Raw genomic sequence first — 13,820 nt, 5'->3', positions numbered from 1 at the left:
TGCTGAATACACTGTATCTTCTGGATGAAGCCTTTTCCGCATTCATCACATTTGTAGGGTTTCTCCCCAGTATGTGTTTTCTGATGGCGGGTAAGAGACATACTCTGGCTAAATACTTTCCCACATTCACTACACTTAAAGGGTTTTTCCCCAGTGTGAGTCCTCTGATGTCTAGTGAGGAATATGTTCTGGCTAAAGGCTTTGCCACATTCAGCACACTTGTAGGGTTTCTCTCCAGTGTGAATCCTCTGATGTAGCGTGAGGCTGCAGCTGTGACTGAAGGCTTTTCCACATTCCCTACATGTGTAGGGTTTCTCTCCAGTGTGAGTCCTTTTATGAGAAATCAGGGCTGAGCACTGGCGGAAGGCCTTTCCGCATTCATCGCACTTGTAGGGTTTTTCTCCGGTGTGGGTTCTCTGATGCTGGGTGAGGTAAACTTTCTGTTTGAAAGCCTTGCCACAGTCATCGCACTTGTAGGGCTTTTCACCAGTGTGGATCCTCTGGTGGTGAGTGAGGCCGGCGCAGTGGGTGAACGCTTTCCCACACTCGTTGCACTTGTAAGGCTTCTCCCCGGTGTGGATCCTCTGGTGCTGGGTAACCTGGTTGGTGTGGCGGAAGGCCTTGCCGCAAACGTTGCATTTGCAGGGCTTCTCTCCGGTGTGAATCCTCTGGTGCAAAGCCAGGACTGCGGTGTCGTTGAAGGACTTCCCGCACTCGCCACATATGTGGGGCTTCTCTCCTGTATGGATCCTCTGGTGCCGAGTGAGGTACAGGCTGCGGCCAAAGGCCTTGCCGCACTCACTGCACTTGTAGGGCTTCTCCCCAGCGTGGCTCCTCTGGTGCTGGGTCAGGCTGCCCTGCTGCGTGAAGGTCTGCCCGCACTCAGTGCACTCGTAGGGCTTTTCTCCCGTGTGGATCTTCTGGTGCCGGATGAGGTACTGGCTCAGGCTGAAGGCCTTGCCGCACTCGCCACATTTGTAGCGCTTCTCCGTGGTGTGGATCTGCTGGTGCTGGATGAGGTACTGGCTCAGACTGAAGGCCTTGCCGCACTCGTTGCAGTGGTAGGGCTTCTCTGCTGTATGAATCCTCTGGTGCACATGGAGGGATGAGCTGTCACTGAAGCATTTACCACAATGGCTGCACTTGAAGGGTTTCTCTTCACTATGGAGTGTTTTGTGTCGAATCAGGTGAATTTTCTGCCTGAAGGCTTTCCCACACTCGTTGCAGTTGTAGGGTTTCTCTCCAGTGTGAATTCTCTGATGCTGAATCAGGTGCATGCTCTGTCTGAAGAACTTTCCACATTCACCACATTTATAGACTTTGTGTCCAGCATGATTTATCTGAGGTTGGATAAGATGCTTCTTTTGTTGGAAAGTTTTGCCGAACTCATCAAAACCAGAGATTCTCTCTACGGGAGGTATTCGATTATATTGGATCAAGTGTGAATTGGAATTGGAAGCTTTAATGTATTCATATTTATAGGGTTTAAGCTCTGGGGAAAGTCTATTATATTTAATTAGTTCTGAATACTGTTTAAAGCCATTTCCTTCTGTATCATACTGATGGAGATTCTTTTTGGCAGCCACGTTCTGCTGTGCAACAAGAAGTGACATCTGTCCAAAACTCCTTCCAAAATTAGCTGCCTGGCTTCTCGCCTCACTGGGTATTTTCTTGGGGAGGACTGTTACTTCCCTGGATGCTTTCTCTTGGCTACCTCGTGGTTTCTTGAACTTCCCATCGTAGTTCCACACTTGTCCCAATGTACAATCCCAGGGTTCATTGCTCTTGACTTTTTCCGGCAAAGGCTCTTTCACATACACGCCCTGTTTTGAAAAGGCCTCCTTGGTCTCAGGCTTCATTCCCCAATCTGAAAGGAGAAAAAAAAAAGTCTATGTATGTGTGTGTGTAGGTATACCTATGCATGTACATCTGTTCCTCTTTCTCTGTGCTGAGAAGCAGCAAGTGCTCAGTTTTCTTTTTTATCCTTTTTGCTGATTCAGCTGGGGTTGAGTGATTTGCCCAGGGTCACACAGCCAGGAAGTGTTAAATGCTTGAGGCTGACTCCAGAGTGGCTCTATCTGCTGCCTCCTATCAGAGTATAAGCTGACAGCCTAAAGGATCAGGGATTTACAACTGGCATGGACTGTGCAGGCCACTGTGCCTAACCCCCTCCTCTTGCACAGGAGGAAATGTCGGCCCAGATTCATCAGCCATCCACAAGCATGTATGAAGCACCCACCGTGTTCAGGAACCATGCCAAGCACTGGGAATACAAAGAAAGGTAAGATGGTCCCTTCATGACTTGCCAGGGTCACAGGGTGTCACAGTGGGAGCTGATCTCAGGTTCTGCTGACTCCAAGCTTCTGCCTCTTCTCCATAAAGAGAAGGGGAAATATCTCAGGATCCAGAAGGACTGATGAAGACATTTGGGGTAAGCCCCGGGCCCTCACCCTTTCACTCCCAGGCACAGCTCAGCCCGCCTCCCCTCTAATTCTGAAAGCTTTCACAATAGGCTTTGCCCTTCCATTCTTCTCACTCTTTTCCCTCCCATGTCCTCCTCAATGGCCAGCAACAAACATGGTCCCTCACACATGACCCTCCGTATCCCAATTGTGTACTGGCCACTTCCCAGCCTGGAAAGCTCTCTCTGGGCTTCCTTTGAGAGCCAGCCAAAAGCCCAGCTTCTACAAAAGGCCTTTCCTAGTCCCACCTGAAGCAGGCAGCTTCTTTCTTGCATGGAGCTTATTTGTACATAGTTGTCTGATGTCGTTTCCCCCTATAGACGGTGTGCTTCTTAAGGGCTGAGACCATGATTTTCCGTTTCTTTATATACCCATAGTTTTAGAAAAATGCCTGGCATACAGTAAATGCTTAATAAATGCTTATTGACCAATTGACTTCAAAGGTAGTGCCATTCTGACTATTGTGTGGCTTCTCATGGGAACAATGTCCTCAGGGAGCAGAGAGATTCTGAATGTAGATGGAAGGATTAGCCTGAAAAACAAGGAAGGACACACACTTGGGCTAGAGAGAATATGAGAGCGATGTGAGGAACATGGCCGCAGGGAAGGATGGAGGAAGGGTCTCAGTTCACAGCTGAAACAAGAAAAGGCTGGAAACGCATGCCCAACAACTTCCACCTTTCCTCATAGGGGCTCTTCTTGTCCATAATTTCAGACACAGTTTCCCCTGAACTTGCAGCACCTTTCCTTCACTTACCTGAACAGGAGTGTCTGAGAGCTTTGTTCTCCAGTGTCCATGGTGCTTCTGCTCGCTCCAACCTGGCGATCACTTCCGGCTTAAAAACCTGCAGCCCTGCTCATAGAAAAGGAAACAGCAAAGTGCCCGGGAGTGGTCACCCGGAGCTCAAACCATCCCATCCACTCCTGGGGAAGGGCATGTTAGGAAGGGAAGGGCAGTAGCTGGCAGAGCACCTCAGAGGAAGGCTTCCAATTCCAGGGCCAAAAAACGAGATTGCAGAACGCGCAGTGCGCAATAGAATTAGAAATGATCAGCAAAGAGATAAGATACTGGAAGTATATGGAGTACATGTAGTGCAAGTATTTGAGGGACCATCATGAGGAAGAGGGAAGAGTTTTTTTCACCTTGGCCTTACATAGTAGAGGGACAATGGGTAGAAGCTACCAAAAAGCACATGTAGACTTGATCTAAAGAAAACTTCCTCAAATAGAGCATATCCAAAAGTAGGAAAGATTGCCTCTGGAGGCACCCTGGTCCATGGTGAGAAACTTCAAGCAAAGAGGATGACTATTCAGGGTGGAGGGGATTTTCCAAGTATATGTTGGAACAGAGGGCCATCGAGGCCCTTTCTATTCTGAAAGTATGTATTTTTTAAAAAAGAGTTTTAGTTTCTTTTCAAAGTGTATAATGTTATGCTTCTTGCCACACCCTAAGTTTTTGCTTTTCTAATTCCTTTTGGGCTCATCCTTTTCCTCTGGAGAAACTTTCTCTTTTGCTCCAGGAACAATCTGCTTCTTTCTTGGAAGCATCAGGTCAGTGTGGAAAGGGGTGCCCAGAGATATAGTGGTTCTGTCATAGAGTGTCTCGGTGCAGGTTGGGAACTTGGGTGACCAGTTTGAGGCTGCTCAAGGATGAGGGGCGCCACATCAAGACCTTGAGGTCAGCATCCTTTTAGGGCCAATGGGTCTGTATGGCCCCATTTGTTGGCGTGAGCTCAATACCAGCATACCATTATGTCAATGGAAAAGAACAAAATGTTTCCTTAATGAGACACCTTTCAAATACTCACAACTCTGGGGATGGATGTACCACGGACAGTTTGGAAGTTTCAGGTATACTTGAAGGGAGCTCAGGGATTTGAAGTCCGTGACTTGTAGAATTTCATGAGATTCTCCATGTTGAGCAAGTACTATACCAATTTAAATAACTGCCTATGCAGAGACTTCTGGGAAACCACTTGTATAAAGTTCTAGAAGCCTTCTTTCTGCCTCAGTATCTGTGGAGCCTTCAAGGTTTGGCTCATGTAACACCTCTCCCACACTTCCTATCTTGCATTTACTTCTTGAAAATATCGAGTGTAAGTGTTTCTACAAGAAGGACTTTTGATTTTTTTTTCTTTTCTAAATCTCTAGCACTTCAGATGGTACTAGGTCTTAGTAAATTTATGTTGAAATATTAACATCCCTACTCTGCATGGCAGGCCAAAACTCAGCCAAGAAAGTCAGATCCTTTCCCCCACCCCAAACTTTAGAAAAAAAGAACAGAAATATATCCAATGGGGAGCATTCACTGAACTTGTTGAGAAAGCGAGCCATACCCAAGGAGACCAGGTTCCTGTAGTTCTCCAGCATCACATCCCTGTACAAGTTCTTCTGAGCAGGATTCAGTTGTCCCCACTCTTCTCGAGTAAAATCCATGGAAACATCTTTGAAAGTGATTGATTCCTGAAACATCAAAGATATTCCTACTTATTCAGGGCTCCTTCTGCCCCCACATGATGTGAAAAGAGATGAAGTAGAAGGCAAGATAAGGACAGTTATCAGGATCCTAAGTCAACCTCCTAAAATGTTTATTGGCCACTGGAACTGCTGCACTTTGTTCTGAATGGTGTAGCACGCAGCTAGTGTTGGTTTATTCTCCAGCCCTCCACTCTGACACTTCATCTCCCCAGGTGAATCCCAAGGAATCACCTCCTTCACTTAATCATTAAGCCCCTAATCTAAGCACATCATTCAAGCAAGATAAATCATCACAGGTCACATTCCAAATGCTAATGTCTCATTCCACATAATCACTGTCATGATGTTATAGGATTTGTAAATCAGGAAACAACCTTAGAGACCATCTAATTTTAGAATTATTGGGGAAAGTCAGTATCTTCCATGACTCACCTAGAAATGTCTGGTTTTGTGCCTTCAGAAACTCACTCTTCCCATAAACTACAGGAAGATCTATTTGTTATTTGGGATTTTTATTACTATACTGTTAGCCCCCTTTTATGAAGGTGAAGGAGACTGCTCCCAGAAAATGAATGTATACATCCTTGTTAACAATCTCATGCTTTTTTGGACAGGAAATGCAATTTACCTCTTGGATACATCCCTCCCTTGCTAAAATCCAAACCTCTATCAACAATAATGCTTCCATGTTATTTTGTGTGTTAAATAAGTTTATACAAAAGGATGTGGAAGCATCCTCTTGATAGTTATAATTGCAGGACCTCATCCCTCTTTGTAAATCCAATTTTGTATCTATGTGCAAGATCTGGAGAATAGATTGAAATCCCCTTGATGGAGAAGCCTTGTTGTTGTTCGTTAACTCCTGCTGCTAACCTCAGCAGGGGTCAACTAGCATCTTACCTTCACCAGGTCTTCAGACATCACAGCTCTGATTAGCTGAATCAGAGATGCCCTCAAGGACCCCCCACAGAACACCAGACTCACACGAATATGCGGCAACAAGTCTTTATTCTATTACTTCACTACATAGAGTTCCCTCTCTAAGTTCCTCTAGAATCCTAAAGAATAATAATGATCCCCTCCCCTTTCTGCAACCCCTTTTTTCTATTGTCCCCAGGTCACATGTCAGAGAGGGCCAGAGCCAGATGCATAATCAATCAAGAGTGAGGAGGGCTTCCACCTCCTTCTATGAGGCTTAATCAATGCCGTCAACACCCTATTTTGGACAGAAATTTTTGGCAGAATAAGCCTCCTAGTGCCTCTTACTCTGCTCTTGAGATTGGCCCTTTACTCTAACAGTTGTTCTTGTTATTCAGCTGGAAACAGGCCTTGAAGTTACTTCTTGGCAAGAATTGAGTAATTGACAATAAGGGAACTTGGCTAACTTGAAAAGAGAGTTTTAGAATTATTGTTGAATACAGACTTTTTGTTTCCTGCAAACCTATGCCGTTTATTGAGCTTTCCTGCTATTCTTCACATCTATAAGCCTAAGATCCTTCTTTGTCTCCTCAAATCAGACTTCCTAAGTGATTCTCATTTTGGGAAGAACCATCTGGAAGAGCCTTTTAGGATACTTTGCTTTCTGGAATGATAGGTAATGTAGTTTAAGGAGCCTCGAACAATGACATGAAACATAAGCAATCTAATCCTCAGCCTGCCATCCGGTTAATCAGTTCCACAGAATCACTGAAAACCTTACACCCGAGGCACAACTAAAATGTCAGAAACATGGATCATTATGTGAAAAAAGAAAGAGGAGGGGAGCGATATTTGGTAGAAACTGCTCTCCAGACACAAAGTAAGGTGCTGACTACAAGAATAATAGGATCCCATGGTCTAAGGAGGAGGAGGCCACCTTTAATTGGCTGTCAAAACAAAATGTCCTTCAATAAATTTTACTAGGATTCAGAAGTTTTGTGGCCTCCATTGGTGTAGCTGCTGCCATTACAAAATCACCTATTCAGGGACCATCTGCTGCTAAATGGTGGGAGTCACTGATAGGACAGCTTAATCACTTTTTCATTTCAAAAGCCTCATGAGCCTCCAAATGAATTCTCCAGTGAATTTGCCTTCATTGTCACATAGTAATTATTACATTATATAATAATAAAAAATATATAACTAAGCTATATACAAAGCTTCATGACCATGCAATCTTTCACTATTTAATAAAATATATTTTCTAGTAGTAGCTGTCTGGGACTTAATGATCTACCAAAATAATTGCTAAGTACATCTTATATTCTGATTAGTCACTACGGAGTTTCCTACAAACTACTTTCCTATGAAGTGCATAGTACTTTTTATTTATTTATAATTTTGGAACTTTAGACTTTCTTTTCAGTCATTCATCTCGCTCCGTTTGCCTCCCAAATCAACTTATCTTGATGTTTTCCATCTGGATCTTACCAAGGATTAGGACCGGAATTGTGACTTCATCAATACACGGTCACACTGAACTGTATAACATATGTATGTCTGTAATACACGGAACTGGAAATCCCCTGCAAGTTGTCACCCTCCCTGCCCAAATCGCTGGGAAGTTAAGTGGCTTGGCCAAGGTCAGATGAGGGACCTGAACCCAGATCTTTAGTTTTGGAAGGACACTCCTGGGATGATGCTCTAAGCAAACACATGCAGGAAAAGCATTCAACAAAACTTAACATACGTTTTTTTGAAGAACAAAACTGGACAGAAACATGAGGTAGTGAGATTAGTTGTTAATATCATAAAGAGCATGGAGCTGAAAGCAAGAGCCAACATTACTTGCAGTGAAGAAATATCAGAAGTAAAGCCATTAAAAATGATAAGAGAGTAAGGATATCTACTGCTGATATTGCTTTTTAAATGAGGTCAAAATGCTAGTAATGGCCACTTCTGAATGGGAGGTGGGGCACGTTGTCCTGTGAGCTTGAGGTGTGTATTCCCATGAGTATACATTATATGCCATTATTCAAGCTTTTTTATTCCATGCAACAGCTGGTTCTATTATCTCAGAGGTCCCCCATTGTGAAGGGCTAGAACTGAGCAATGCACTTAGATAATGAAGCACGTGAGACTGATTGCCAATTGGAAGGTTCCCTATTAACTTGTTTGAAGGTTGACCCTCCCCAGCTGTTCTGTGCTGACTTGATTGGTGGGACAAAGAGGGGGAAGTGACGTGTGTGGGAGGAGGAGGAGGAGGAAGAGGGCATTTGAGGGAGGAAGGTGTGTGTGAGGTAGCTAGGCCTAACCCCCTGAACTTGACTGTAAAAGATCAAGAATAAAGACGTTTAGTGATCCTGACTTCTGGGAAGACAGTTCCAGCACCCCATAGAATACAGACCTTTCTCTAGGGCTTTTTCATGGGTCCTAGGGCAGCACTTGAAATGGCTGACTTTTTTTATTCTTTGCTCTTGGTACATGACTGATGTACATCCTTTTCTACCAAATATTTCTTCTGCTGTTCTTCCCACTTAGGTCATCAGGAGAAAAACAGTGCTCGCTCCTGTTACCCACCAGATCGCTCTCCAATTCCCTTTGGGTCACTCACAACTTTGCTCTTCAGAATATTGTATTTCAACATTGTAAGATACACCACTTGGCTTGGAGATGAAAGGTGGCTTTTTGTACAAGGGATTATGGGAAGCACTAGACAATTCCCCGATGCATTCTGTCACATGTTCTTCCAGTTGGATGTCAGTGTCCATCTGCAGTGCTGGTTTCAGACAGATGAACCAATATGCTCATTCCCTGGACTGGTCATCCAACTGGCTGCAGAGTCTGGACAGCAGACCTTTGTTATACATTGTTCACGTCTGCCCTGTTAGGGGATATCTGCCAACATAATATCCCTAGCAAACAGTAGCACTTGAAGGATCTTACCGGTCTGGCACATCCCCAGGACCGTGGCAAGGAACTCTGGGAAGTTATGTCCGTTTTATGCTTTTGCTTCTGATGAATCATCAGTGGGTCACTGAACTGACTTTAACAAATGCACAAGAAACCTGTATACTAGACTAGATTTTTTTCTGCCAAGTCAAATTTTATTCAACAAACATTCATTAAGTGACTACTGTATGCTCTGGACTGTGCTGGGGTCACTTCTAAGTGAGCCCATAGTTAAGTTTTCCTGGATGAGCATGTACATCTCAGAAATACAAATGCTATAATTTGGGGCTTGCTGTATTGTTTTGTGGATTACCTAGACTAGAAAGTATTAATAATGAAGATTTAACTTAGACACATACACAAACATTTCCTTCTAGAGAGCCCACTGCTAAACTTCTATCAGGATACCCCAGTATGGCTTTAGAGACACTATTTGAATTGAGTAAGAATATATGAGAAGGCCAGGCAAGGGGGTGGAATAACAACGATCAGTAATAATTGGCATTTAAAAAGCCCTTTAATGATTGCAGTCTTACTTGGATCTCACAAGTTCCCTGTAGGTGCCCAACACTTAGAGGCATGAAAGACTTCAAGGCAAATGTCCAGCACCAGCCCTCCCTTCAAAGAGCTTACAGTCTCCTGGAGGGATATAAGGTACCTGCGGATGAGCAAATGTAACTTGGGAAGGAAAAGGACCGAATATCTGGGAGCAGATCAAGAGCCTCTTCAGGCTGGGCTGAGCTCTGTGAACACGAAGATTTCTGAAAAGTGGAGACGAAGAATGGCATTCCAAGCACAGGAAATAACCACGGAGTTGAGGTCCACTGGGTCCCCTGGAAAACAGTTTTGGAGATAGGGTCTACTGGGAAATAGCCATGAGGATGGGGTCCTCTGGAGGAGAGGGCGCACTCTGGGAAATTACACAAGATAAAGCCGGGGAGGTGGGCAGGACCAGCCTGAGGAGTGACACCAACAGCCTCTCCTAAGGGCCTAAGCCGAGCTCTCAGCACATGCGCAGGCATTCAGCCTCAGACACTAAGAAGAGATGCCGGTGATTGTGGAGAGGGAGCCCAGCCAGGAAGGCGCTGCCAATGGCCTCCCTGGGGTTGTGAGAGACATCTTAGGGGTGGATTTGAGAATGGAGTAGGGGGGAAGGGCAGTGGGAGAAGGGAAAGAGGGGACCTCCACGTTGCAAACTGGAAGGACAGCCAGCAACAGCTCACAGACATCCCTATGGAGCTTTTATGCTCTGAGCGCTCAATCTGTCTCCCTGTGTTTCTTACCACAAGCCCAGGGAGGTTGTCACTAGACAAAGCTTTGGTGACTCGGGCAGGGTCATGGGGCTGGGGAGGACTCGGGGCTGGCTTTGGGCTTGGCACGAGCTCCCAGCTGCCCAGGGGGGCGAGGCCCAGGTGGAGCCTGGTCCGTGTTCTCCTTTGAGACCCCAAAAGAAGAACCAGATCAATGGGGGAGTGATTGAGAGAGGTGGTATGCACATGGATTTGGGAATCAATCAGCTGAACCGGATAAGATCGCAAAGGAGTAAGGGAGCGGCCGCCGGGCAGGTTTCCATTGGATCAGATTCCGAGGGATTTGTTTCCAGGTTTTGAGACCTGCCGATCTAAAGTGGCCAAGAGCTTGGAAACTTTGCTGAAGGTTCCATTAAAACAGAAAATTCCTCCATTCTTCCGTGTGCTGACTGATACGAGAAATATATAATATTTAGTATTATATATGTGACATATCTATTAAACATATATTTTGTAAGGGCCCTTTAAATGGACAACACCACAGCACATCAGGAGACTGAGTGCCCCAGGAAGTAATCTCTGTGGATATTAGGACTGCCCAGTGGGTGGGATCTTGGCCACATTGAGATAGCTTTGTAATGGGTGACTCTCGCTAATTGGCTGTATGTGACCTCACAGGCCCTTTATAAGCCCACTATAGACAGCAGCCGCTCTCTTTAACCTGGCTCCCTAACCTGGGGTACACAAGCCAAGCCAAGCTAAGCCAAACTGATGGATAGCTGAGAGGTAAGGGTTTTGGTAGTGAACACGTGGGAATTCTGACCAGGTGTTCACTCGGGAACCAACGAGTCAGGGCATCAGTCAGGGCATTATGTGAGTAGGTATAATAAAGGCTTTTAAGATTACACGTGGCTGTTCTTGAGCGCGCTACCGGTTATTAAGCTATAGATTCAAGAGATTGTGGCCAGAGACCTTTGAAGGCCTCAGAGGAGGCGAGCCGGGTAGAGTTCACACTGCAAAGGACAGTGGTCAAAGATGCTGCCAGGAGGGCATGTTACAATAGTCAACATTATATTTATATATATTAGAAAATGCTCTTCTGGCACAAAGGGAGATTACTTTCTCACCCTCATGCTACAGCAGCCCGGGTCCTAATTTCAACTCAATTGAATTGCATGGCAGTCAAATAAAAGGTCAGGAGACACCCAGTAAATACTAGGCCGAAACAAGCTATTCAAGCTGACTTTTTTATAGGCTTGCTCGGCTCTTTGAATGAATGAATTGAATTCATGGGCTTGATTGGCTATTCTAAATATGGGACTACACAAGACCAAGAGAAGGAATTAACAAAACAATTACTTTTTTTTACTTGTCTATTACTAGTGGGAGCGGTTTCCATGTAAACAAAGAAAAATAAGTGATTAGGAATGGAAAATTATGGCTTCTGAAGCACTTCTAATACTAGTTTAAAAGAATTGAACCAGTAACCTTTACAATAGGAGTTTTTAACAAGAATGATCCTCCCCAGTTAATCTATTTGAGTTATGTTAAAATATGATTCAAGGAGGAATATTGCATTGTACCTTTGGATTTGTGCCATTACTTCCATTTATGTAATAAGGGGCCACAGAAACAAAGCACTGCAATTGTTTCCTTTTACTGATCTAATTCACAAGGCTGAATTTAATGAATGTGACATTTTCAAATGATTCAGCTAATTAGTAAGACTCAATATACGTTTGAATGGGCTACCTACACAATGCTAAAATATGAACATTAACAGCAAAAACCTCATGTTGATGTGTCATGTAGGGATGCCCGCTGACACCTCCCAGATTTATCCTGTGAATGGGCATTGCCTAATTACTGATACAAAAGCCCACAGCAGATGGCAAATCTTTATTGTTTTCTGTTGGAGGCGCCATTCTCTGGTGATTTATGAAAAAAATTTTTAAATTGCTTTTTGATTGCTGACTCTGTCTACTGTTTTTGGCTTCTGGAAAGAAGTGGGTTTTAAACAGACAGCTGAGTGGCAGAGAGGTCAGAAGGCTGGATTAGAAATTAGGAAGCCATTAATTCAAAACCAGCCTCAGGCACTCACTAGCTGTGTGACCCCTGGCAGGTGACTTAATCTCTTTGGTTCAATTTCCTCACGGGTGAAATGTGAATTATCACCTACCTCCAAGGATAAGGTAAGATAATGTTTGTAAAGCACTTTGCAAACCTTAAACTGATATACAAATGCTACCTATTACTGGGGAAAGTAGGTGGTGCCATGGCTAGAGCACAGAACGTGATGGAAGTAGGAATTTGAGTGAACCTCAGATACTGAACTGTGTGACGGAGCAGGTCACCCCAACTTCTGTGTCAGTTTCCTCAAGTATAAAAATGGGGATGATCATTACAGCACAGAACTGTTTGAGGAACAAAATTGAGTTGATATATATATGTGATTTACAAATCCTAAAACACTATATAAATGCTAATTATTAGTACTACTAATAAACTGGTCAAATATCTTTTCTGAACACTTCAAGCAGGCATTTAGTAATTTAGGCAACTTAGGGAGTTTCTATACTAGGAGGCTGTGTGAGTAGAATTGTCTCAGGTGACATTTATGTTGTAACAATTCCAAATTGCCGCCTAATTGCAGCCAAAAGCACAAGCATGGCCCTTTTAAAAAGGGTCTCCTACATCCCTGCCCTTACACTCTACTCAGAAGATGAGGAAGCTCCTCTAAATGCAATCAAGTTATGTGAGGAAAAGGCACTGATTCATTTCTTCGGGAAAGGTAAGAGTGTGCTTGCTTCCATTAAGGTACAATCTGGAACCAGGCCATCTTTTTCTTAAATCCCAATATTGACAGTGAGAGTTGATGCTTTAACTTGTTAGAAAGAAGCCTCTGACCCCTTATTGAAAGAAACCTCAAAAGGGAAAAGTCCTAAGAAGATCATATCCAAAATCCCATGTCAAATAAAAACATACTCCAAGTATTCTCCAAGAATCAGTTCAAGTACTAAAGGACCTCAATCAGGAACACAACTTGGTAGCTTCTTTTTTAATTGAGAGGAGATCTGGAAACAGAATATTCCAAAAGGCAAAAGTTATAGACTTTACAAGCAAGAACAACTTACCCTATAAAGTTAAATATAATACGAAATAAAAAGAGGATCTGTAATTGAATTGAAGCACTTCTCATCCAAGGATCAGGATTGAGTAGGAAATGTATTTGAAATAAAAGCCAAGAAAAAAACACCAAAGGCTAAATTTCTTTAAGCAGCTGGCAGCGAGTAGATGCCAAGGTACTAATGTTCTAATGAGAAATCAGAACAAGCATCCTTTCACAACCTAAATATCTGGAAGGAGTATTGAGGAATTTAAGTAAGAAAAACAGAGATGGGCAGGGCTGGATTTATTTTATTTTGGGGACTAGAAGGAGGAAATGAAAAGGGAGGGTAAAATAAATATTCTAGTATAGAAAGGAGGAAGAACCATCTATGTCTCATAATTGGGTTCATGAGGAAAATGTACAATACAGAGGAAGTAGGCTTCAGATGAGCCTCGTTTTTATAGGAAATAGAGAAAGAAGAGTTCAGAACAGGTGAAGTCTTGTGGAAAAATCCACAGAATGCAACAAGGGATCAAATGGGAATGAGAAAAGGATTTAAAAAGTGGTAATATAAAACCAAACAAGCTTCCTGATCTTGAAATAGGGATTAAAAGAAAAACAAAAGGGAAAAATCCCTAGAATTCAAAGTTG

The 13,820-nt window shown here is 43.6% G+C and overlaps 1 protein-coding gene across 1 annotated transcript in view; it reads right to left on the bottom strand.

The window, feature by feature from the left end:
- LOC141564681 (uncharacterized) overlaps positions 1-13,820 on the bottom strand; it is a 36,471-nt gene that overhangs the window by 890 nt on the left and 21,761 nt on the right. The window contains 3 exon segments of the mRNA XM_074307438.1: positions 3-1,867; positions 3,220-3,315; positions 4,799-4,925. Coding sequence (XP_074163539.1) covers positions 3-1,867; positions 3,220-3,315; positions 4,799-4,925 — 2,088 coding nt within the window.

This window comes from Sminthopsis crassicaudata, chromosome 3 (assembly GCF_048593235.1).
Source record: "Sminthopsis crassicaudata isolate SCR6 chromosome 3, ASM4859323v1, whole genome shotgun sequence".
Lineage (NCBI taxonomy): Eukaryota > Metazoa > Chordata > Mammalia > Dasyuromorphia > Dasyuridae > Sminthopsis > Sminthopsis crassicaudata.
This window is presented reverse-complemented; position numbering and strand designations above follow the sequence as displayed.